The sequence below is a fragment of the Macaca thibetana genome, chromosome 18 (genome assembly GCF_024542745.1).
Source record: "Macaca thibetana thibetana isolate TM-01 chromosome 18, ASM2454274v1, whole genome shotgun sequence".
NCBI lineage: Eukaryota > Metazoa > Chordata > Mammalia > Primates > Cercopithecidae > Macaca > Macaca thibetana.
In genome coordinates, this window is record NC_065595.1 from 907056 (window position 1) to 931795 (window position 24740).

A 24740-nucleotide genomic window follows, 5' to 3' on the forward strand; every position below is an offset into this window, starting at 1 on the left:
ACCAAAAGAGGCCAGCGGTCTTCAAGGTTCCTTCCACCCCATGCCTTCATCACTTGAGCTGACACCCTCTGCACTCGGAGGCTCTGCCCACCGAGCTTCTGTCCTTCTCCAAGGGCTCATGCCACCAGTTCGGTGCTAGTGTTCTGTGACTGCACTGGACATATGCCCGAACAGTTAAACAGAGCTGAATTTTAATTCTGTGAGGGAATTTCCAGAGGGCATTTAACGTTTGCTCAGCTGGAGCCTGCTATGCTGAGCCTGCGGAGACCAAGTGATAGGCAAGCAGAACTTCCTACTCTTAGAGAAAATGAAATATTGATCACTTATTATAAGAAACAATGACCAGAGCATAAGTAGGTTCCACATTATGAATACAAAATCAGTTATTTACACTTTGACATCACCATCACGTCTATACCTTCAAGTATCATATCACCAAATATACCACACAAGACACATCACACTTCAAGTGTTTAATTGCTTATGCCTCACATGACCTTTAAGGATTTAAAATTAATTTCTCAGAATTCACTTATTTGTATAACACAGATTCATCTAGGCGCATGTGTAGGTAAGGTGAAAGATTGTTTCTGCTTTAGGAAAAATGAAAATCAAAGACTGCTTATTTCGTGAAGAACAGCAACTGTGTATCAGCGACTAAAACTAGGGCATTCTACTTACTAAACTCCCATCCTTCCCAACGACCGAGATAACACAGCACCACAAACAGGGTTTAAGAGGCTGGTGCGGGTGCACAGTGGGTGAAACTAGTTAAGCCTCTCAAATGATAATGTTGCTTATTAACCATAGATGTTGTGATAGGTCAGAGCTGAGGTTAAATAGAAAACATCAATTGAACCATTTCCCTAAATAAAGCTCCAGGGTGCAATATTCTAAGCACTTTATTCGATAAAAAATGCTTTTAAAATGGTACTTTGGTGATCGGGAAACACTGCTATCATCCGTCAACCTAACTGCAGCAAAGTTCAATAAGCTAAATAACGAACCATTTAGATGATTTTCCTGAGGCTTTAGGGACTTGCAAACATTGTATCAATAGAGCTCTTTAAAAATTATGATGAAGTCTATTGTTTTCATTTTCAGATTTAAAACACGTTTTAGGGATTTTTAAAAGGTTATTTAATGTTCTGCTATTTTTAATCATTGTCCAGTTTCCCAAGTAGAGACATTTAGACAAGTAAAAAAACTTAACTGTAAGGTTAGCAATGTCTATATTACAATTTCTCTAAATTCTTAATAATCTTGGAGTCAATGAAATCTCTATTGTGAATTCCCAATTTAAGATTCAAAAAGTATTATGACTTATATTAAAACTTAAAAATAAAAACTCCCAGATACTTTGAATAAAAAATGTGGAATAAGGTAATATGGTAAACATATAACACAGTATTTTTAAAACTTCAAATACAATTTTCTTTGGGAAAAATCTCTAGTCTAGGTTTCTCAGACTTATAATAGAAAAACACTTCTTTTTCAATGCATAATCACATGACATTTTTGAGAATTTCCAGAATGCCATAACAGAAAAAACAATGCATTTAACCCTTTCTTGGTAGGAATAACGGGGGCTTGCCTCCTCCTACAGAGCAGTTGCTTGTGACCTGTGTTTGTCTCACAGCCCACGCTAGAATGCTAAAAAGACAGCAACTGATAAACCTTACAAGTCTCAACTCATCAACTTGTCGGTCGAGATGCCCAGATTCGCTTATGCCTCTTTGCTCAGATTTTCTATTACTAAATAAATAGATCTGACACATACACACATCCTAATTGCGAAAGTGGTTCTGAGTTTAGCTACACAGATTTTTACGTATCTATCAGTCAACACAGTCTATGAACTACAATAGGGCTGATGACTAAAGGAAGCTTAACAACCGAGCCCACTGACAGAACGGGGCAGGCAGCGGCATGCTGGCAGGGAGGAGGAGTGGAGCTCGGGTTTCCACATTTCCTCAAAGCTGAAAAACCCTGTACGATGATGACATTGTATTCTGGAACTTTTCAGAAATCTAATACTTCAACTGATCCCAATTTTCACAGACTTTGCCAATTATTTTCTGAAAAGAGAGAAGTGACAATGTGATTCACAGGAAGGAATTTAAGTTCTTCATCATAATTTCACATTTGTACCAAAAAGGCAAATACCATCTAAACTTTGGGACACGGCCTTGCTAAACTATAGGAAACCAGCTCCTACTTAAACTTCCAATAATATGGCTTTAAGGACCAATATTCCTATAGATGTGTTTTATTCCCCTCCTCCGCCTTGACCAGTAGCTCCCCGCACCATCTTTCCACACCGTCAAGGTTCGCTCAGCAGGCGGCGCTCGTGAGCCCCTGAAAAGAAGGCGGATGTGGCGCAAGGAAGATAAAGCCTGCTGCTCAAAACCTGCAATACACATGGAGAGAGATACCCACCCAAAAGACACATGGGAATCCTGCGAGCCAATGGGCAGCTGGGGACCCCCGGCCGGGGGTGAGGGCAGCCAAGGGATGTCAAGCTAGGGACGAGCACAGAAGGAGCAAACGGGCGAGTGCTGGGACGCAGCTGCACACAAGCTTGGCACAGCTTTGTTGAACAAAATGTTTTGAATAATTATAAAAGTAATGGAGTGACTACAGAAATTTCAAGTAGTAATATAACTGCATTCAGGAAAAACTAAATGATCCCTTTATGCCAGTCCACAGAAGGCACCACTCAATCCACATGTACCCACCATCACCAATTACTGATGTGTCCAGAAGAGCATCTGCATGGGGCAGTGGTCGAATCCAAGCAGGGAAGCCAAGCCCAGCACCTTGCGAAGGCGCGTGAGCAGACCGGTCTGAACACTGTGCATGGGGATCACTGGAGGGAAGGCGGTAGGCACACGGAGCTACTCAGAGAGGTCTTGGGAACAGAAGGCATTATGTGTTTGACAGCAAAAGCCTGACACGAGGGAAGGCTGCACGGCTGCGTGTAAGTGTGCCCGGTCACACCAGGCACGGAGATTCTCACGAAAGGCTCGATGAAACACAGAAGCTCTGGTGACGGTGACCGCGTGGTGACAGAGGAACGTGTACTGGCTGTGACGCAGGGCCGTGCCATCACAGCGGCATCACTGACACTTATCTAGAGACAGGAAGGCGGCGGGAGTGTGGAGAAGGATGGAAAGCCAACCTGCGATCCGCGGAGTCTGAGAGGAGATAAGTGATCCGTGTTCTCAACTTCCCATGTTTATAAAAACCACTTTCACTGTTTTCGCTACTTTTTCACCATCCTTTAGGTTCTTACCTGGCTAATGATGTGTCATAATTACTAAATTGGTCTAGTTTGTTTAGAGTAAGTTAGTATCTTGACTAAACAACAAAAAGAAAAATGCCTATGTAACTAAAGCTTTAAATAAGCAAGCTTGTTTTCCGAAGTCTAGCCGTGGCTTATACTTTGTCAAATACCATAAATCTGCGGGCGCATTTAGGCTTTCTTCTTCCTGAGGTCACTGTATCAGGGGATGTTTATATCTGTCCCCCGGACAGCTTCAGCTGAATCCCCTAAGAGTCACCACCACAAAAAGTGTACAGAAAATTTAAAACATTGGTGGAGGAGGGCCTCACATCCTCACATTCACCCTAGTTTATCAAACTTTAGTTACATAGGCATTTTTCTTTTTGTTGTTTAGTCAAGATACTAACTTACTCTAACCAAACTATACCAATTTAGTAATTATGACATGTCATTACCCATGTAAGAACCTAAAGGATGGTGAAAAAGTAGCCAAAACGATGAAAGTGGTTTTTTTAAACGTGGGAAGTTGAGAATATGGATCATTCACCTCAAGTCCTAAAAGTAAGTCAAAGGGAAAGATTTATAAAATGCAATGGTTCTCAATTGTGGGGTGCAACCTTTTAGATTTTCAAAATGGAGAAATGTCCAGCCCCAGCCCAGCATTTCTTTTTGTTTTTTATTTTATTTATATATATATATTTTTTGAGACTGAGTCTTGTTCTGTCACCCAGGCTTGAGTGTAGTGGCATGATTTTGGCTCACTGCAACCTCAGCCTTCTGGGTTCAAGCAATTCTCCTGTCCCAGCCTTCCAAGTAGCTGGGATTGCAGGAGCCTGCCACCGCATCCGGCTAATTTTTTGTATTTTTGGTAGAGACAGGGTTTCGCCATGTTGGCCAGGCTGGCCTCAAACTTCTGACCTCAGGTGATCCACCTGCCTCGGCCTCCCAAAGTGCTGGGATGACAGGCATGAGCCACCACGCCCAGCCCCGGTCCAGCATTTCTGTAATAGGGGTGCTAGTGTGCATACATAAAAAGTTAAGTATTTTAAAAAAGAAGGAAACCCCTAGACATCTACCTGATGTACAGACAAGTTTAAAACCCCCTTGCTTATGTGTGTGTCTTTCCTTCCCAGGAAAGTGGTTCCCACATCCGCACACAGACATGAGAATCGCCTTCAGGACACGAGATCTAGTCCCATGGTCCTGGAAGCCTGTGCCCCGTCAGGACACGGTCACAGTGAGCGCTCATGGAAAAAAGATGAATGACATTACTGGTTGTTTCCTGAGCCATAAAGTGGTAGAATTCTTCTGCCTCTAGAAGCCTAGACAAGAGACTCCTGCTTTGAGGCAATTTTAAAGTAAAAGTCGCTTGCCACCTTTGGTCAGCTCTGCAGACAGCATAGCTCCTCCTCAATTATCAACACACATTTATTCTGTTCTGTCTTCTTTGGGCTACAAATCGGTTCTAGTTATTACTCATAAGGCAATTTTCCAAACATTCTAAACTCATAGGTGTATATTCTGACTTCTTACTTAATTTTAATCAGCAAAATGACGATGCCCTTCCCAGCGCTGGAAATGCCGTACTATGCATGATCAGGTGCACACGCCAGCTCTGCTTCCTCATGGTGGCCACAGTCTGTCCCTATTCTCACCTTTCCACGGCAAGGACTTGAGTCTCTGCTGCAAGATGTATTATCACCAGAGAAAGAGGCTCTCTCACGCCCCTCTACTCTTCTTCCTGTCTCTTCTCCACGTGCCTCCCTGTCTGTCTGGCCCACCTGCTGATCAGCAACAGAGGGGTTTTAGGCTCATATTTCCACTGTCTGTGGAATTAGAATTGAGCACCTTTCATATCTATACATTCAGAAATTGAACGAGTATCCTAACACTTTCTAAGATACAAATTTTAGTTTTTTAACCTATGAATTTGCTTTGTCTTTGTTTAGAATCTTAATTTTCTACTCGTTCAATAGTCATGGAACCTACACTCACTCTGCATCTTCTTTTGTTTAAATAGCTTTATGGAGACACTATTCACCCACTTAAAATGTACAATTTAATTGATTTTAGCATATTCACAGAGTTGTGTAACCAACATGATAATCTATTTTAAAACATTTTCATCCCCCTAAGAGAAACCTTCTACTTGCTAAAGGTCACTCCTCAGCCCTTGACCTTTTACCTGCTGGGGATCACTCCACAACCCCTGATCTTGTACCTGCTGGGGATCACTCCTCCCCTGACCTTCCATCTGCCGGAGATCATTCCTCTCATGACCTTCTACCTGCCGGGGATCACTCCTCCTCCCCTGACCTTCTACCTGCCGGGGATCACTCCTCCTCCCCTGACCTTCTGCCTGCCGGGGATCACTCCTCCTCCCCTGACCTTCTACCTGCCGGGGATCACTCCTCCTCCCCTGACCTTCTACCTGCCGGGGATCACTCCTCCCCTGACCTTCTACCTGCCGGGGATCACTCCTCCCCTGACCTTCTACCTGCCGGGGATCACTCCTCCCCTGACCTTCTACCTGCCGGGGATCACTCCTCCTCCCCTGTCCTTCTGCCTGCCGGGGATCACTCCTCCACCCCTGACCTTCTACCTGCCGGGGATCACTCCTCCACCCCTGACCTTCTGCCTGCCGGGGATCACTCCTCCTCCCCTGACCTTCTACCTGCCGGGGATCACTCCTCCTCCCCTGACCTTCTACCTGCCGGGGATCACTCCTCCCCTGACCTTCTACCTGCCGGGGATCACTCCTCCCCTGACCTTCTACCTGCCGGGGATCACTCCTTCCCTGACCTTCTACCTGCCGGGGATCACTCCTCCTTCCCTGACCTTCTACCTGCCGGGGATCACTCCTCCTCCCCTGACCTTCTACCTGCCGGGGATCACTCCTCAGACCCTGTCCTTCTACCTGCCGGGGATCACTCCTCCACCCCTGACCTTCTACCTGCCGGGGATCACTCCTCCCCTGACCTTCTACCTGCCGGGGATCACTCCTCCTCCCCTGACCTTCTACCTGCCGGGGATCACTCCTCCACCCCTGACCTTCTACCTGCCGGGGATCACTCCTCCCCTGACCTTCTACCTGCCGGGGATCACTCCTCCCCTGACCTTCTACCTGCCGGGGATCACTCCTCCTCCCCTGACCTTCTACCTGCCGGGGATCACTCCTCAGACCCTGTCCTTCTACCTGCCGGGGATCACTCCTCCTCCCCTGTCCTTCTACCTGCCGGGGATCACTCCTCCTCCCCTGACCTTCTACCTGCCGGGGATCACTCCTCCTCCCCTGACCTTCTACCTGCCGGGGATCACTCCTCAGACCCTGGCACCTGCTGCTCTGCTGTCTCCATGGGTCTGTCTGCTCTGGACGTGTCATGGCAATGAAATCACATAGGTCTGCTGGTTGCCTTCTGCACCTGCCTTCTTTCACTGAGCAAAAGGTTTCAAAAGTGCTTCAACACCATCACAGACACGGCTCCTTCCTGCCATTTGTGATTGGATGATGCTCCATGTGTGCGAACAGACCCCATTTTATTGATTGATTGATAGCTGATAGACATTTGGGCTGCCTCCACTTCCCGGCTCTAACACTGCTGTGAACATTAACATACGGGTCTTTGTTCTCATGTCTTTCGGGTGTACACCAAGGAGTGGAATTGTGAGGCATATGGTAATTCCATGTTTAATTGTTTCAGGAACACCCAGACTGTTCTCTAGAGTGGCTGCGCACTGTTCCAATCCCACCCGCAGTGCACGAAGGTTCCAATTCCTCTGCGTCCTCTCAGCACCTGCTATGGTCTGTCTTTTTGATTCCTGTTATCCTGGTGGGTGTGAAGTTGCGTCTTGTCTCTTGGCTGAGATTCTATTCCATTATGGGGGGGGACGATGGCGCTCTTTTGTAATAAACTCATCAACCAGAACCACCAGACTCCTCTCTTAAAAACATTAGATCTGATTTTTCTCTTTTTATTTTCACTGAAGGTACCCCCCACCACCAATTATTTATGTATATGACACAGTTTTACAAAGTATCGGAAGATACTAGTTTGTTTACAGTGCTTCTGTGGTTGGCTTGATTACGGAACTATCTCAAGAACCTTGAAGGGACAAGGTGTATATAAAACTGTATATAAAATATACTAAGACATTAATTAAATAAATTTGATAATGATTTTACTGATCTAAAAATCAAAGAATGATGTAAAGTTAGAAATAACTAATTTACCATGTTTAAGATCTTACCATTTCTGTAGGTTTTGGAAATTTACATTCCGATTTTCTTTTGAAACAAATGCCCTGTATCGAAAATCTGGCAAAATATGTGTAAATTTAATATGGAAACCTGATGATTCAATTTGGACACGGAATCCAAGAAACCGGATGATGTAGCCATCCCAGTCCCAAACTTCAACAGTTTTATAACATGCAGCTTTGACACAAATTAGTTTATGGAATCAGTAAACCTCGCTGGCATTTCTCATGCTGTTCCCTGTGACCAGCCCTGGGTGTTCTGGGATGTGCCGAGACGCGCCGGCCGCACGTCTGCATCTGCAAGGCCCAGGCTGCGTCAGAGGCTACATGCTGGAATGAGCTGGGCAGTTTTCAACCTACAGCTAAAACATACATTAAAGCTACGGTAAACTGCTCCTCTATATTCCCCACCCCAGAAAGAATGAATCCTCATGACTTTTGAGTCCAAATGGAACGCACAAGCTCCCACGGTTTTGTGCTCTGACTGACCTCATCGGGGCTGGAAGCCTGGTAGGTGCGGTTCTCATCACTGAAGTCTTGGTCAGCCTCTGCGAACTCAGTCTCCCCAGTAACGCCGGCCCGAGACTCATACACAGGGGTCACGTTGTGACACAGCACGATGGCTTTCACGGCTTCATGGATTCGACTGCTGACACTTTTCCTAACTTTGGGAGCTGAAGATTGGGCTTTTCTTGGTGGAGTTGAACCAGTATTGTTTCCACCAGCTTGAGACTGCATCTTTAGAATATGAAACGTCACGTAATTAAAGATAGAGCAAAGAGATCTCGTTAACATGGAATTATTAACATATATGATTTTTATAAGTGAAGTAGCTAGAAATAAGTAGCCTCATTTGATTCTGATTATCTCCTAGAAAGCACTGATTAATGAGTTATATTTTTAAGCCTAGTACTATGAAGCGCTTTGATACATCCAGGTTGTCAAATACACCAAAATATTCACTATACTACTTAAAAATCTGATAATTTGTTTTGACTGTATTCATTTCAACAACGGCAATGATTTGCTATGTCATTAAACCCCTATTTATTCATGACTTCTAAAAGCAGAGTCAGTTAAATAACAAAATGAAATGGTATACTTACAACTGCTTTCAGCTTTCTTTAAATAGTGTTGTACATAAAATTGTATAAAGCTAAAAGCAGGACAATATTTTTAAGAATCTTCCCTTAATACCATAAATTAATCCTGCTTTCAGTAGTCTCAGTTTAGACAGTCCAGTTTTGTGGATAATAACAACCGAATACAATCCTAAGTTGCATTCAGAGGAAAAACGACTCCAAGTCACATCTTAGAATTCTGCTCCCTTAAAATACAATCCTAAGTTGCCTTCAGAGGAAAAACGACCCCGTGTCTTATCTCGGAATCCTGCTCTCTCAAAGCAAGTCCTCATTTAGGGCTTATGTCTGTGCCTGGCTCTCCTCAGCCTCAGCCGTGTTTAAGAGGTTTCACGGCACCACCGAAGTGATAACTTTTTATTATTCACCTCCTATGTGGTGGAGGGTGTCAGAGGACACTCCCCCTGACCCGAACAGGGCGTCAAACGTTTCTTCAGTTGACTTCGGAGTAACTCATGACAATCCTCCTTAGCAACCAAGACTCTCACGTTTGGACGGAGTGCACAGATCCAATGAACTGTGAATCTCCTGCCCATCAAATTACAGTGGTGCCGAATGAAGGGTTTAACTTTCTGCTCAGCTGGTGCTGCCTTTCAGTGAGGACCCAGCCCATCTGCGCCTGCTCACGCTGCTGCGGGACAGCAAACTCAGCTGGCTCCCTCCTTCCAAACTACGTGATGTTTGCTGATGCCTGCACAATTTAATGTCACACAAATTCCATGAAAGATTATGCCCTCTATCACCAAATGCCTCCAGCGGGGAAATATAATCAGGTTATAAAAGATTTGTGTTGCACGGCAGTGGACCTACTAGACTCCTGTCGTCTTAGTAATAAAACAGAATACCAATAGAGAATCAGACCAATTTCACATAAGAAGTACTGTCTGTTCAGCTAACAGAAGCTTTCAGCAAAAATGATTTTTAAAAGTTCTCTTAGGTGGAAGCACAGTATTTACTGTGTTTATATAATGATGCTTCATCTTTTCTGCTTTTAATTTTTCCTAATAACTTATTTGAAGCTATTAAAATTACATTCACAGATAATAATTTTTAAAAAGCAGATCTCATCTGGTACTATTTCAATGTAGAAATAGATTCCTGGGAGAAACTGTACTTCTTCTCCTTTAAAGATTTTTCTTCTATTAATAAATATCCTAGGTTACAAATATTCTGTATCTAAATGAATTACATCCAAAATAATAATGTGTTTGGCTGTGTATACATATGTTTGTTTGCTTATGTGTGTGGATAAACATTCCATATGCTAAATATATACACATATGAGACTTCTTCCATTTGACAGCATGCCAACAGTAAAGCTTATGCCAGACTGGTAGCAAGTATACAAGAAAGAGAAGGTTTTCAAAAACCTGAATACAATGCTGACCACCGTATGCTACTCTGGAGTTGTCAAGAGTAGAAACGCTGCAATGGGAAAGTGTCATTTAGTCTAGTCTCTGCAAAAATCAAGTTTGAAACAAATTACTGTTTGTTTCAAAAAGTCTCCTAGACTCCACAGCTGACATCGCTGAGTGGCCTCTGCAAGTCTGGGCAGTAGTGCCGTGCAACGCTGGGAACTGTCACCCCCCAAGGCAAGCTGTGTACACTTTTGAACCCGATAGGCCTTAGCTCGTTATTATGTGTATTACTGTATTCAAAATAAATCAACAAACAAGCAGAAAAAGGGCCTCAGGAGGTGTAAATTCCTGACGCACACTGCAGCCTTGTCTGCTAGTCTCTTAAATTGATTCTCTCAGATCTCCAGGTTTGATGACACTGAATCAGTGACTTCTAATTATGACAGGCACAAAAAAAAGAATGCAAATGAATGACAAGGAAACACTCCTCGGGGCCAGGGCTGTGCTCCACGTGGTGGCTCTGAGGTGCCTACTGCCAGAACGCGGCTGTTAGGATGACCTGGGGCCCTGGACAGACTCTGTACACAACCCACTGCCTATAAAATCTCCGGCAAGTGCTACAGCCTCTAGGCTAAATCCTGCTTTAAAAGCAAATATAGGCTGAGTATCCCTGATCCAAAAATCTAAAATTGGAAATGTTCCAAAACTCAAAGCTTTTTGAACGCTATTGATGCTCAAAGGGATGTTCGGATAAGGGATTAGAGGTGTTCAACCAGTAAGGATAATGCAAATATTCCAAATCTGAAAAAAATCCAGAATCCAAAACACTTCTGGTCCTAAGCATTTTAAATAAGGGATACTCAACCTCTAATTCCTGTTCTCAGAACTTCAGAGAGCTTTGGCCCCAGTGAAAGGCAGAGTCCTTATCTATTAGGGGCACATAATAAATATTTACAGGTGAAAGAATGTGGTATTTGAGCTCCATGTCGTAATAATAATAATAATAATGAAGAACACCTACAGATGAAACATCACCACCTGGGCACTGATGACAGGAAGGTGAGTGACAGATATGAGGTTCCTAACACTACAGTGTCTACTTTTGTCCACTGAAAAGGCAAAAAAAGAATTTACCTTTAAAAATATGAGAATGTTTTATTATAGAGAAAAACAGGACTGTTAGAAAACATATTGATGTAGTATCCTACTGAATATTCTTCAAATACAATGTTTATTGAATAATTTTTTACAAATAACTCACTAGTAAAATGTAGTATGAATAAATGACTTAAGCACACTATGCCTTCTACGATTTCACTCATGTAGAAATGCTCATCAAAGACGATTTCCTGATTCGTATATTCGAACGGATGACTGAAGTAGGAGGATGTTAAGACCACCGAGAAGTGTGCTAATTTACAGACGGGAACACACGAGGCTGGGGTGGACTCATGGCACGGGATGTGTGTGGAAGCAGATCCCACACAGGAGGAACCCACTTACCTGTGAGTAGGAGTCCCTGACATGGCTCTGGATCTCATCCATTGTGTCGGCTCCATAGGACACAGTGCCCAGGTGGAGCCGCTTAAACACCATTTCATTCTGGGTGAGGGTTCCTAGGATAAAGGGGACAACAGCAAACACATTAATGCAGGAGGCCTCGGGGAAGGCCCAGCTTTCCTACTGCACACACTGCACACCCACGTGCTGAAGCAGCTGGGATGCCAGACAGTATAATACAAAGTAGCATTAAGATTGTTACTTGCTACTATTTTCATTTTAACAGGAAGAACAAGATATTTTCTCCCTAGCATGTCAAGGTACTCTTATAACATTTTTGTGGGTTTTTTTTTTCTTTTTTTTTTTTTTTGAGACTGGGTCTCACTGTGTTGTCCAGGCTGGAGTGCAGTGGCATTACCACAGCTCACTGCAGCCTCCACCTCCTGGGCTCAACTGATCCTCCTGCCTCAGCCTCCCGAATAGCTGGGACTACAGGTGCATGACACCACACCCAGCTAATGTTTGTGTTTTTTGTAGAGGCAGGGACTCCCTACGTTGCCCAGCCTGGTCTCAAACAATCCTTCTGTCTTGGCCTCCCAAAGTGTTGTGATTACAGACGTGGGCCACTGCGCAGCCAGCCTCTAACAACGTTTAATAATGGGAAGGACTCCAGTTATACGAAGAAAGTCCAGTCATTACCTTTCAGCTCAGAGCTGTTATTTGGAACAAATGCAACTTTTGCCTGTTCTGAAAGAGGCAGGCATAAAACTAGAAAACTGAGTCACCACCTTTATAATTACAATATAGAACACTGCCTGAAAAAGACATCAACGTGCCCCAAATGAGGGTGTCCATTAATTTTTAAAAAAAATCTGTTTCAAAAAATTAGGTCTTTTTAGCTGAACAGAAACGGATATTTCAGATGTGTTTAATCCTTAGCATCTATGTGCATCCCTTGGAATGACAGACAGGAGGTCTGTGAAACAGACGGCTTTTCTTTAGTATTTTCCAAATACTGGGTTATCTGAATGTGCCTCCCCAATGCCTGCTCCTCAGTGGACCAAGGCAGAAGGACCACAGTGCTTACTTAGGAGGACTGCCAGAAAAGTTGGACCATGTATTAGGTGACAAAGAGATCTCACTTAACCTAAAAATACACATATTACATATGCATGTTTTATTTATTTGGCTTTATAGAAGCAAAGTAGCACAGGGAAGCTCAAATACCCTCTGGATATGTATGTAGTGAGCTGCCATGCGTGGTGCTTCCACCTTGCCCCAGAGGTGGGCAGGGTGGTGTCTGCACTTAGATCACAATGTGCTGTGATGCTGCGTGATGCTTTCACCTTGTCCCTTGTCCGGGGGAGGGGTGGATTCTGCATTTATTTCACAACATGCTGCAATGTGGTGCTTTCACCTTGTCCCTTGTCCTGGGAGCAGGGCGGGGGTTCTGTACTTATTTCACAGCACATCCAAGAAGGGTTATCCATGGCTACTGATGACGTTATAAATCTGAGTATGAACAATGACACAGCCAATCGACTGCAATAAAAGTTGGACTTTCCACATGGTTGCAAAACATCCATTAAAATATTCACTCATTTTTATGTTCTTTGGCATGCGTGGTACTGGAATATAACCCAAAGCATTTTCATGTCTATGGTACCCTCTAATGGCATGAGGATTAGAGCACAGAGTTAATCCCAAGACATCAGTTAGGATCACAGCACAACAGGTCACCTGGCTCAGAGCCTTCCATCAGGACACAGCACTTACTTTAAAGGAGAAGGAAAATACAGCTTACAATTACTATTTTAGAGATTGTTTTGATAAATTCTCTTAAGAGAGATATAATAAAGTTTTAGAAATTCCAAATAGCAGCTAACTATCTACCTGAGATACCTGTCAGTTTTATAGATTTTGCCTTCCACAACGTTTTATGAAGCACCTTTAAACTGGCTGTGCTCTGTGTACCTTGAAAAAATGTCTCCAAGTTTCATAAATCTAAGTGGAAACAAAATCATCAAAATTACATGACAGGTAGTTTAAACCTTTTTATTTTGTCATGCTACCCTTGTTAAATAAGTATAATTAAAATACTAGGCTATATTAAATAATGCAGTTAGCAGCAATTTGGTCTCCGAATAACATAATGAAGTTCTACAAGTGCTTTATATTTTTGTTTGTTTGTTTTCTGAGACAGAGTCTCACTCTGTTGCCCAGGCTGGAATGCAGTGGCATGATCTCGGCTCACTGCAACCTCTGTCTCCCAGGGTTCAAGTGATTCTCCTGCCTCAGTCTCCCCAGTAGCTGGGATTACAGACGTGCGCCACCACGCCCGGCTAAATTTTGTATTTTTAGTAGAGCCGGGGTTTCACCATGTTGGCCAGGCTGGTCTGGAACTCCTGACCTCAGGTCATCTGTCCGCCTTGGCCTCCCAAACTGCTGGGATAACAGGCATGAGTCACCACACCTGGCCTATGAGTGCTTTAAATAGCAAAAATGTGAGATGAAAAATGATAGTTTTATCATTGCCAACAGTTAAAAGATAACGAAACCTTCCATTAATTCATATTAGGGTAACTACAAAGTTTACCTCTATTATGTGTGCCTAAGTAAGCAGCTCTCTGAAAAATTATTTAACAAATGTGCTAAATTAAAAACATGTTATTTAGCAGATTGAGATAACAAAAGTATTTCCTTTAGACTTTTTTTTCTTACACTGAGTGTGAAGCATGATAATTTAGGGTGAGGAATCGTAATGAGGCATAAATCCTATGCAATTTGTAAACAGGACTATATGCCACTTTTAAAAATCCAACTTTTTTATTACGAACCATTTCATATGTAAAGTTAAAAGAATATTATAATGAACACCTGTATAGCTCTTACCAAGAATGAACAATTATTTCTTTAGGATTTTAAACGACTTTATCCAAGTACACAAAGAACCCTAAAGAAAAAAATAGCATTTCATTTTCCATCCAGTCCTCGCTCGGCATGTTTGTTGGGCGGCTGTGACAGGCTCTGGGTGTGGAGTCAGCTGCAAGTGCAGAAGTTCCACTGGGATGTGAGGTGCTGTTGTCCACGGCCCCCCAGCCCCTGGCTCAAGTCTCAGTGTCCTCACAAACAGGTTTGTGTCCTCACCGCAACCACATGCAACCCACAGCCCAACCTCGCTCTCCCTCAACAGCCTACACCTCTCTGTCCCTCAGCACCCGCTGAGACATCCGAAAGGGGCCTGTCTGGCCCCTCTGGCCTCTCCCGACGGGCACCTTCCCCGAGAAGGGCAAGGCCTCCCACTCATCCTCCTCACTGTGCAAGCACTGCAGGGTGGTCCAAGGATGACATGAGGGCACCCAGGTGACACGCCTGACCCAATCAGTCCTGGATAAATGGGAGCTGCTCTTCCGCAGCCACCATCACCACCACCATCCTTTCCTCACTTTTTGGATTCAACAACCTCCCAAATGTTCTCATCCTCTTAATCCCGCCTCAGACACGGAGTGAGCCCCTCCTGAAGCGCCTTCGCTCTGCCCTCTCACCACGCGTCCTGACTGCAGCCTCTTCCGTGGCTTCCTGAGCTCAGCTCCAACATTCTTTAACCTATCTTCCCAGCAATGCTATTTCCGAAGACAAACACCTCCTCATTCTAGTGCATTGCTTTTAGTGACCACCCGTGCCTTGCCACTGCTTACAAATCTACGCATCCACTCCTAAGACGGAGACAAGGCTCTGCACAGCCCGGCCTACAGCTGCTCCTCGTGGCCCAGCACAGGGCTCCGGAGAGCTGCCCGTGTGCAGCAGGAGCTACAGTGCTCCAGACAGTGATTCCCACATTCCCATAAATACCAACTTAACTGAGAATTTGTGTATTCTCATGAAAAGGCATCACTACCCATTGAGCTTGGGAGTAGATAACCCTGGGTCCAAATCCTGCTGTAACCTGCAGGCCTCAGAACTTCCTAAGAGTTGATTTAAGCTCTCCAAGCCTCAGTTTATTCACCTGTAAAATATGGAATACACCTCATATGTTGCATGGATACTGCAAAAAATGATAAGACAATGCACAAAGTGCCCCAAACACAAAGAGGGTGAGGGCGCCTTTCCTAAAGAACCCCACAGCATAATGGGGAGAGAGACTGCAAGAGATCACGCTACTGAGAGGCACTAATGCAGGGTCTGCGAGGTGCACTCACAGGAGACCACAGAGGGGGGCAGGGACTGCTCCCAGGAGTGGTGGCATCTGACCTGTGACTTGAAGGATATGAATTTACTAGCGGTTTCCACAGGAGAAGCGCTCCAGGAAGAGGGAGCTGTATGTTCTTGGCTCGCACATGGGTCTGGGAGCAAAGACAAATGCCTGTGAATGGAAAAGACACACTCAGGAGAAGGGGCTGGAGAGGGAGGAGTGGGCGAGGAGCTCTCTAGGTCCCATTAGGGGAGCACCGTAAAGCAGAGTCTCCCGTCCACCAAGAGGGCATACAGAGCCAGGCTCAGGAGTCCTGGCTTCATTCTGGATGGACCCCATCCAGGTAACAGAGTTAACTGAGGCATTATTCTAAGGACAGAGTGGCGGGGGTCAAATGTAGGGCAGAGAGCTGGTATCAAAGCCTAAGTGAAGGATGATGTGGCAGCAGGCATCAAGATAGAAAGGAAGAGGCAAATGCATGAAATCTTCAGAAGTCTAGAAAAGAGCATTGACTGGGCTTGGGAACCGAATGTGGAGCTCTGGATCCGAGACCTCGAAGAGCGGCTCAGGCTGACTGCCTTGCTCAGCGAGGCCGGCCCTCAACAAGAAACAGGAATTAAGAAAGTAGACAGCTTTGGGAGAAGGGTAGAAGACACAGGTAGTGAGTCTGAAGTGGCTATGGGACAGCCACTCTGCCTCTTGTGAAGGAGGAACGTCTTTCCTCATACTGATGTTCTGTTCCCATATCCTCTTTGGTGCAATGCCATTTTCTAGGTTCTGTGTCCATTGAAATATCCCCCAATACCACACAGTCTTGAGGACTGCAGCTTATTTAAGTCTTGAAATCTGGTAATGAGTCCTCCAACTTTCTTCTTTGTCAAAATCACTTTAGCTATCCTGCTCCTTTGCCTTAAAAACAAATTCAGAAATAATCTTACCTACAAAACAAATCTTGATAGAAACTGAATTAAACCTGAATATCGAAAAGAGAAGTGACATTTTTAGTGTGTGGAGACTTTAGGTCCATGAGCAAACTCACTCTCTCTGTTTATTTCGGTCTGTTTTGGTTCCTTTCATGAGTGTTACGTAGTTTTCAGCCCACAAGTCCCACACATTATATATTAGATTCACAGCAAACTACTGCTCTTTTGTCAAGGAATTATAAACGACACTACTTTTCATTTCAGCTGGCACATATGCACTGCAAGTGTGGATACACAATTGGTTTCTGCATGTGGTCAGTCTACCCCTGACCTTGCCGAACTCACTGCTTCACAGAACTTTTTGCACATTCCTTGGATTTTCTAGGTAGATAATTATGCCATCTGCAGAGAGGGACAGTTTCCTTTCTTTATTTTTTTTATTTTTTAATTTATTTTATTTTATTTTTGAGACAGAGTCTCACTCTGTCGCCCAGGCTGGAGTGCAGTGGCACGATCTCAGCTCACTGCAAGCTCCACCTCCTGGGTTCCCGCCATTCTCCTGCCTCAGCCTCCTGAGTAGCTGGGACTACAGGCGCCCGCCACCGCGCCTGGCTAGTTTTTTGTATTTTTAGTAGAGACGGGGTTTCACCGTGTTAGCCAGGATGGTCTCAATCTCCTGACCTCGTGATCCACCCGTCTCGGCCTTCCAAAGTGCTGGGATTACAGGCTTGAGCCACCGCGCCTGGCCTTCTTTATTTTTAACTTGATTTCTTCCTTTCTGATATCCATGCCTTGTATTCCCCTTTCTTACCGTACGGCACTATGGAGAGTGCTGGAGTGCTGGGCAAGCACCCGTGCTTCCTTCCTGACCTGGGGAAAGCACGCGTCTCCATCACACGGAGTGACGCCTCAGCCTCGGGTCTTTAAGATTCTCTTCAGCAAGCTGAGGATGTTCCCCTCTAGTCCTTGTTTTCTGAGTCTTCCTCCTAAATCATGTACGAGGGCTACATCTGTCAGATGCTTTTCTGCATCCTTTCCTGCTCTTTATACCCAGGCCTGTTCCGTTAAGGTCACTGTGGTGTTTCCTTCCTAATTACCGATCAGGCTAGCATTAGATACAATTACTGCACGACAATGTAGAGTCTTATCAAGGCGAAACATGAAATCCTGAGTCCCTGAGTAGCTATTTTATCTCCTTAAACTAAACATAATATAAGGTATTTTAAAGTGCAACAAATTTCTCTATTAAGAAGAGAATTTTTGACCTGGAAAGTACAAACTCCTACATCTAAATATAGTATAACTAAGCTACAGGACAAGCTACGGTCCTAATGGACACCCACATAGATCATCATGAAATTCCACAACCCACTTGTCTCACTAAAAAGTAGATGTATTACCAAAAAAACCCGTAACATATAAAATGTGTATTTAATTTTACTGAGTGCCTCATAACGTGCAATGAGAACGGTGGGCCGCATCTGGCTGGTCCCTGTGGGGTCTGGGTCGTCTCTGTCTCCTCTCTGGGTCGTCTGTCTTCTCCGTGGGTTATCCCTGTCTTCTCTCTCGGTCTCTAGCTGCTGAGCATGCATCTCCCCCACTGCAGTGGAATCTCCAGGAAGGCAGTGTCTGTATTATCCCAACTCTATCCCCAGAACCTGACTCCTAAATAGCAGCCAAAAGAGTTGCTGATTTAAATTTTTAAAAAAGAATTACGATAATGAGCCTAATTTTCAAAACCAGGATACTGGAAGGTATATAGAAGACTGCTGTAAACAGAAATCAAACACCTGCACTACTGTTTCTGCCCTGGATGAAAATATTTTCTGTGTGGAATCCAAAGTTGGAAATATTATACAAAAATCCGGAAGATACCTTCTGTATTTAGTTCTTTCCTGTCCTTAAAAATAATTGGGATTTATTTGAAAAATCTGTTTTTTACCTTGTTATTGATGTTGCAAAGTGCAGCTAGTGTAGGATGCTCACCACACGTTTGGGAACATGCAGATAAATTTAAAGCCACGTAAGATCTTTAGGAAAAAAACATACAATTTATGGTAACTGATTTTTGAAACTATGTGCTATTAAGTTATTAATACCTGTCTCACTCCTTCTGGGCTGCTATAACATGATGGCTCATACCTGTCATTCCAGCACTTTGGGAGGTCAAGATAGGAGGATGGCTTGAGCCCAGGAGTTCAAGACCAGCCTGAGCAACACAGTGAGACTCGATCTCTATCAAGAATACAAAAATTAGCTGGGCATGGCAGCACACACCTGTAGTCTCAGCTACTAGTGAGGTTGAGGCAGGAAGATCGACTGAGCTCAGGAGTTTGAGGCTGCAGTGAACTGTGATCACGACACTGCACTCCAGCCTGAGTCACAAAGCAAGACCGAGAACCTGTCTTTAAAAAAAAACAAAAACAAAAACAAACAAAAAAACCCCATAAATCCAGTGGTTTATAAACAACAAATGTTTACTTCTCATAGCTCTGGCAGCTGGGAAATGCAAGATGAGGCACCAGGAGATTTGGTGTCTGATGAGGGCCCTCATCATGGTGGAGCCTTCTTGCAGCATCCTCAGGAGTGGGAGAGGGAATCTGCCTCCCTAGGACCTTGCTTATAAGGGAACCAATCCCATTCATGGGGGTTCTCCCCATGGCCCAGTCACCTCTCTTAATTAGTACCATGCCATCACCTGGGACTTGGTTTCAACACAGGGATTTTAGAGAGAGATGAACATTCAGACCATGTGATGCCTGAGTATAATGCATCTGCTGTCAGAAACAACAGGCAACATCACTGCATTGTGAAGAAAGCTGTTCTAACGACACACATAAAAATTTAAAAAGAAAATGGGAGCAGAGGCTTGGCATACGTGGAATTTGCCGTGTGTGAAAATTATTCTTTAAACGTCACGTACATTCTGCCCTCAGACGTGACATAATACCCCCTTTCACTTACACAGTGGGCCAAAAAGCAATGAGAAAAACTGTAGACAGTAAAAGATTAAAGTTTTCCGGATATGAAACTTTATAATAGGTTTTAAATAACACAGTTTTCTTAGAGGAAATCAATGAGTGAGATGGTTATAAACATAATTATATGCCAATTTCACTTTGCTAGACCAATGTATTTCCGATGCTTTAGTAGGGCAGTTGATTTGAACAGTGAAATGTTGATTTTGGGTGTCTAATGGTCAAAATTTCCACTTTTCTGGTAATAATACCATTTCAACATGTGGAATACGCACTAGAAATCCCTCACGGTAGGTGGGGCATCAACCTTGCTGTGTGTCTGTCTCTGTGTGTGTGTGTGCTTGCACACATGGATGCACACACATGCCTATAGCTGGAATAAAACCAAAACCAACAGAAAATGTCATTTCTGTATATAAATTTGAGAGATATGAAATGCAAGGAACTTAAATCCAGGAATGTATGCTTTTTCACCCCTTCTATATTTTCAAAAGGAAATGTTAAATTACCTCAAGAAGACAGACAGTCTCCTGAAAGCCCCGTGGCCATCGCTCCTTTTTGGATACATGGACCTGGGGCGGCTCTTTCATCTGAGCCCCCACCTCACTCCTTCTCTTGGTGCTGCTGAAACTAATCTGAGCCATATCATTTCAACCATGGGCATGTCAGTATCATTTGTGAAAGACACTTTAAACAGAACCGAAATATTATCACAACAGAAAGCCAAAACAACTCGTCCATGTCAAACAGAAGTCATGGTTCTAATTTCCAGGTGTCTCGTGTGTCATAGTTTTTATACTGCTTGTCAGAAGTATGGATCCAAGAAAGGTCTCTTGAGCCTCTTTTACTCTACAGCTTTCTCCTCCATCTCTTTCTTCCTTGAAATTGATTTGTCAAAGAACCTGGACTGATGGTTTCAGTTCCCACAATCTGCACTTGGCCATTGGCCATTTCTCCTGTGCCTGTGGGCCCTGTGTTTCCTGTGAGCCACGGCTGGGCAAAGCTGGTGAGGTGAGGTTCTGTGGACACCGCTCCAGTGCGGGGAGTGTCCTTCCATCAGGAAGCAGGGTGTCTGGTCACTGCCTCCTCTGATGTAAACAGCCACCCACAATCGATTCCTAGCCCATCAATTCATCATGGGTTGAAAGCAGCATATAGTTGAGGCACTTATCATTGACTTTGGGGCATCTTTTTCTGGAGAAGAAAACCCTGGCATTTCTAAATGCAATAAATCCACATGGACAACAGATGTTTTCCAAAAACAAAGTTAAATCATTTGTAATCATTCCATTCACAGACTCTTTCTAGTCAGTAAATCTGGGATTTTAAACCACTATTTTAATCCAGTGCTTTAGTTAGATATCCTTTTTCAGCTCGGTGGTAGTATTTCAAGTGCTGAGATTCCCAACTTCAGCTATGCTATTATACTTTGCTTCTTACGGCTGCTTGGGGAAAACTGAGAGGAATTCTACATGTACGCAAAGACGCCTTGAAGTACTGGAGACCAGATAGCTGTCACAGAAACATACAAGGTGATGCTAAAATACTGAATATAATATCTGTGCATTTATGCATCTAATGGTTGAAAATAATTTAAAAGATAACTGAAACTTAGGTTTGAACTATTTCTCCTTTTATGTTTATAAAGCTTTGTATCTCAGTAGATACCCTAAAGTCTATTCAGTTACTTAACTGGAGCCAGGGAGAATGAAATGGAGAATTGTCTTAGTCCGTTTTCTGTTGCTATAACCAAATACCTGAGACTGGGTAATTAATTTTAAAAAGGAATTTATTTCTTACAGTTCTGGAGGCTGGAAAGTCCAAGGCTGAGGTGCTGCATCTGGTCAGGGCCTTTCTGCTGACGGGGACTCTCTGTGGAGTCCCGAGGCTCTGCAGGCCACCCCATGATGGGAGCAGGCTCATGAGGGCCAAACTGGCTTTTATAACAGACCCACTCTTGTGACAACTAACACTCCATGAAAACCCATTGATCCATTCACCCATTAATCCATGGGTAGATTCGCTCATTCATGAGAGCAGATCCCTCAAGATCCCTCACGACCCACTTGCCTCTTACAGGCCCCACCTCTTTACAGTGTCACACTGGGAATGACATCTCAGTAGGAGTTTTGGAGGGGGCAAACATTCAAACTGTACAACAAATTTAGAATACTTTCTCAAAGCTGAGTAATTAAAAATACTATAATTTTAGTGCTTGTATTTAAGTCTATGATCCATTTTGAGTTAGCTTTTGGGTACAAGCGGGATCATTATCCAACTTCATTTTTTGCATGGGATATCTAGTTGCCCAGCACCATCTGTTGAAAAGACTATTCTTTCTCCATATAATTATTTTGACATCCTTGTTGAAAACCCAATTACCATAAATGTCTGGATTTATTTATGGCCTCTCACTTCTAGTCCATCAATCTATGTGTCTATCCTTATGCCCGTACCACATACCACATTGTCCTGATTACTGTAGCTTTGTATTAGGGTTTGAAACCAGGATCTGCTGCCAGGTGCAATGGTTCATGCTTGTAATCCCAGAACTTTGGGTGCTGAGGCACGAGGATCAGTTAAGCCCAGGAGGTCAAGGCTTCAGTGACCCACAACTGTGCCACTGCACTCCAGCCTGGGTGACAGAGCAAGACTCTGTTTCAAAAACAAAACAAAACAAACCCCCAACCTCACATCTTTCGCCCACCCCCCACTGCACAGCCCACATTCCTTGGAAGCATAAGTCTTTTTTTTTTTTTTTTTTTTTTTTAAGAAGCAATCAGGAGTTGCAAGTCCTCTAACTTTGCTTTTCAAGATTGCTGTAGCCACGCTGAATCCCTAGTATCTCCATATGAATTTCAGAATCAGCTTGCCAATTTATGCAAAGGTAGCTGGGATTTTAATAGGTATTACATAGAACCTATAGATCAAAGAGACTAGAATTGTTGCCATCTGAACACAATGAAATATTTTTTGATGCACTGTAAATACAATTGTTTTCTTAATTCTATCTCTGGATAGTTCATTGTTAGCATACAGAAATACACTTTCATTCTTGTGTGTTGATCTTATGTCTTATGATCTTACCGAACCCCTTTATTAATAGAGGGGCTGGCTGACTCCTAAGGACTTCCTACGGACATGACCACGTCACACACACACAGAGTTCTGCTCTCCTTTACAATGTGGATGCCGCCTTCTCGCTCTCATGTCTTAATGATCTTACCAAACCCCCTTTATTAATAGAGGGCTGGCTGACTCCTGAATTTCCTACAGACATGACCACGTCACACACACACAGAGTTCTGCTCTCCTTTACAATGTGGATGCCGCCTTCCTGCTCTTGCCTGACTGTAATGGCTAGAGCCTTGAAAGCTCGCAGCAGCATTAGTTGTAATAGGCAAAAAGTAGAAACAACCCATGTCTATCACCTTATGAATGGGTAAAAAAAGTGTGGTGTATCCACACGATGGGATATTATTTGGCAATAAACAGAATGAGGCACTGATACACGCTACAATATGAATGAGCCTGTAAGAGTAAATGCCGGTGAAGGAGGCCGGCAGGGACTGCATACGTCTGACTCATTTACGTGGAACGCCCAGGACAGGCAAGTCCTCGGAGACAGAAAGTAACCAGGGGCTGCCTCGGGCCACGGGAGGTGGAAGGGGAAGGATGGGGAGTGCCAAGGTTGCTTTCTGGGGTGATGAGAATGTTTTAAAGTTAGATTATGGTGAGAGTTGAATACGAGAATGATGTATCCTGACAGGTGATCATTTAAATCAAACACACACATGGTATTACTAGCTCTGCATCTTCTAAAATGTTCCTGTTGCTAATCAATCATGTTATCAGTAGCTTAAAACTGATATATTCAAATAAATGACTAACATCTCTCACCAAATGAACGATAAAGTTTTTGGGTTTGTTATTCTGTCCATGTGAATAAATGTAATCACACCTTGTTGGGTTAAAGAACCTGCAATACTTATGCAGACATTCCTTCAGGTGGGTGGCACATGTACTTTCTTCACGTATGAAGATGAAGCCAAAAACATTTTTTAAATCTTGATGATTTTTTTATTTCATGACTTGCTAATTTCGAACTTTCCTTCCCCTCTTGTGCAGTAGTAGATAACGCAGAGTCTGTAATACAAATTATTTCTCAAATCTTACCTCAAATGCTCTCCATGATTTCAAACACTGATGATTTCTACAACTTTTGTCATTTTAATATGACAGAAATTAATATGCCCGAAACTGGAAGCTCTGAAAAAGGGAGGAACGAATGCAGCCAGAGAGCACGAGTCCCGTCACCTCGAAGAGAATCACGGCAGACTCCGTTATGGTATGCAGCTATATAGACAGAAAATGTCTTTTGACAAAAGGTTTCTGATTTCTTAAAAAAAAAAAAAAAAAGCTGCAGCTCTTTAATGAAAAAGAGTTTTTTGGGGACTATAATGAGCAGAGCAGGCAAAGAGGAAATTAATTTCTAGGGGAAAAGTCCTGCAGGCATCATTCACAGAGTGGCAACAGATGTGATCCATGACTGAGCGGAGGAGACAGTGTCTGAGAACAGCTGCAGAGGTTTCAGACCAGACACTCCTGAACTGTGAATTGGCCTCACCCCTAAACTCTACCACACCATCATACAAGAGGGAGCCAGTGATTTTCATAGATAAACAAAGGTAACACTGGGATATGCCACGCACCTAGAGCAAGAAACTTTCTTGTGAAGATTCTAGTTAAAGTCATACACACACATAATCAACGATGTATCAAAACACAAACTTACTTAGACCTTACAAGAAATAGAAACAAAACTTAAGTGATAAGACTAATTTACCAATCTTTAAAGTATGCTTTGACTTTTGAAATTATTTGACACTTTTTAAAGTGAAGCCAAATGTATTTGAAGTCAATGACACTGTTTAAAGTGAAGTCAATATTATATTTAAAGTCAAATACAATCTCTGCGAATCAGGCTTTCTCTAAACATTATGATTCTCAGTACTGTACGCATCAGTTAAGTATCTGCATGTGTTAACATCTCAACTGGCCCAAACACCCCCAAAATGTTAATTACAGCACTCATATCCAAGGACAC

General features: G+C 43.4%; 1 protein-coding gene and 1 long non-coding RNA gene across 3 annotated transcripts in view; both read right to left on the bottom strand.

Annotated features, from left to right (window-relative positions):
- Positions 1 to 24740, bottom strand: part of ATP9B (ATPase phospholipid transporting 9B (putative)) — a 295408-nt gene that overhangs the window by 60931 nt on the left and 209737 nt on the right. For both annotated transcript variants that reach the window (XM_050768237.1, XM_050768236.1), the window contains exons 14-15: positions 11544 to 11656; positions 8033 to 8281 (exon numbers count right to left, since the gene is read on the bottom strand). In XM_050768237.1, coding sequence (XP_050624194.1) covers positions 8033 to 8281; positions 11544 to 11656 — 362 coding nt within the window. The remainder of the gene's footprint in view (positions 1 to 8032; positions 8282 to 11543; positions 11657 to 24740) is intronic.
- Positions 3788 to 6451, bottom strand: LOC126941525 (uncharacterized). The gene is made up of 4 exons (XR_007721336.1): positions 6204 to 6451; positions 5990 to 6062; positions 5711 to 5809; positions 3788 to 5566 (listed from the first exon to the last, which is right to left on the bottom strand). It is a non-coding gene; the product is annotated as an uncharacterized LOC126941525 (long non-coding RNA).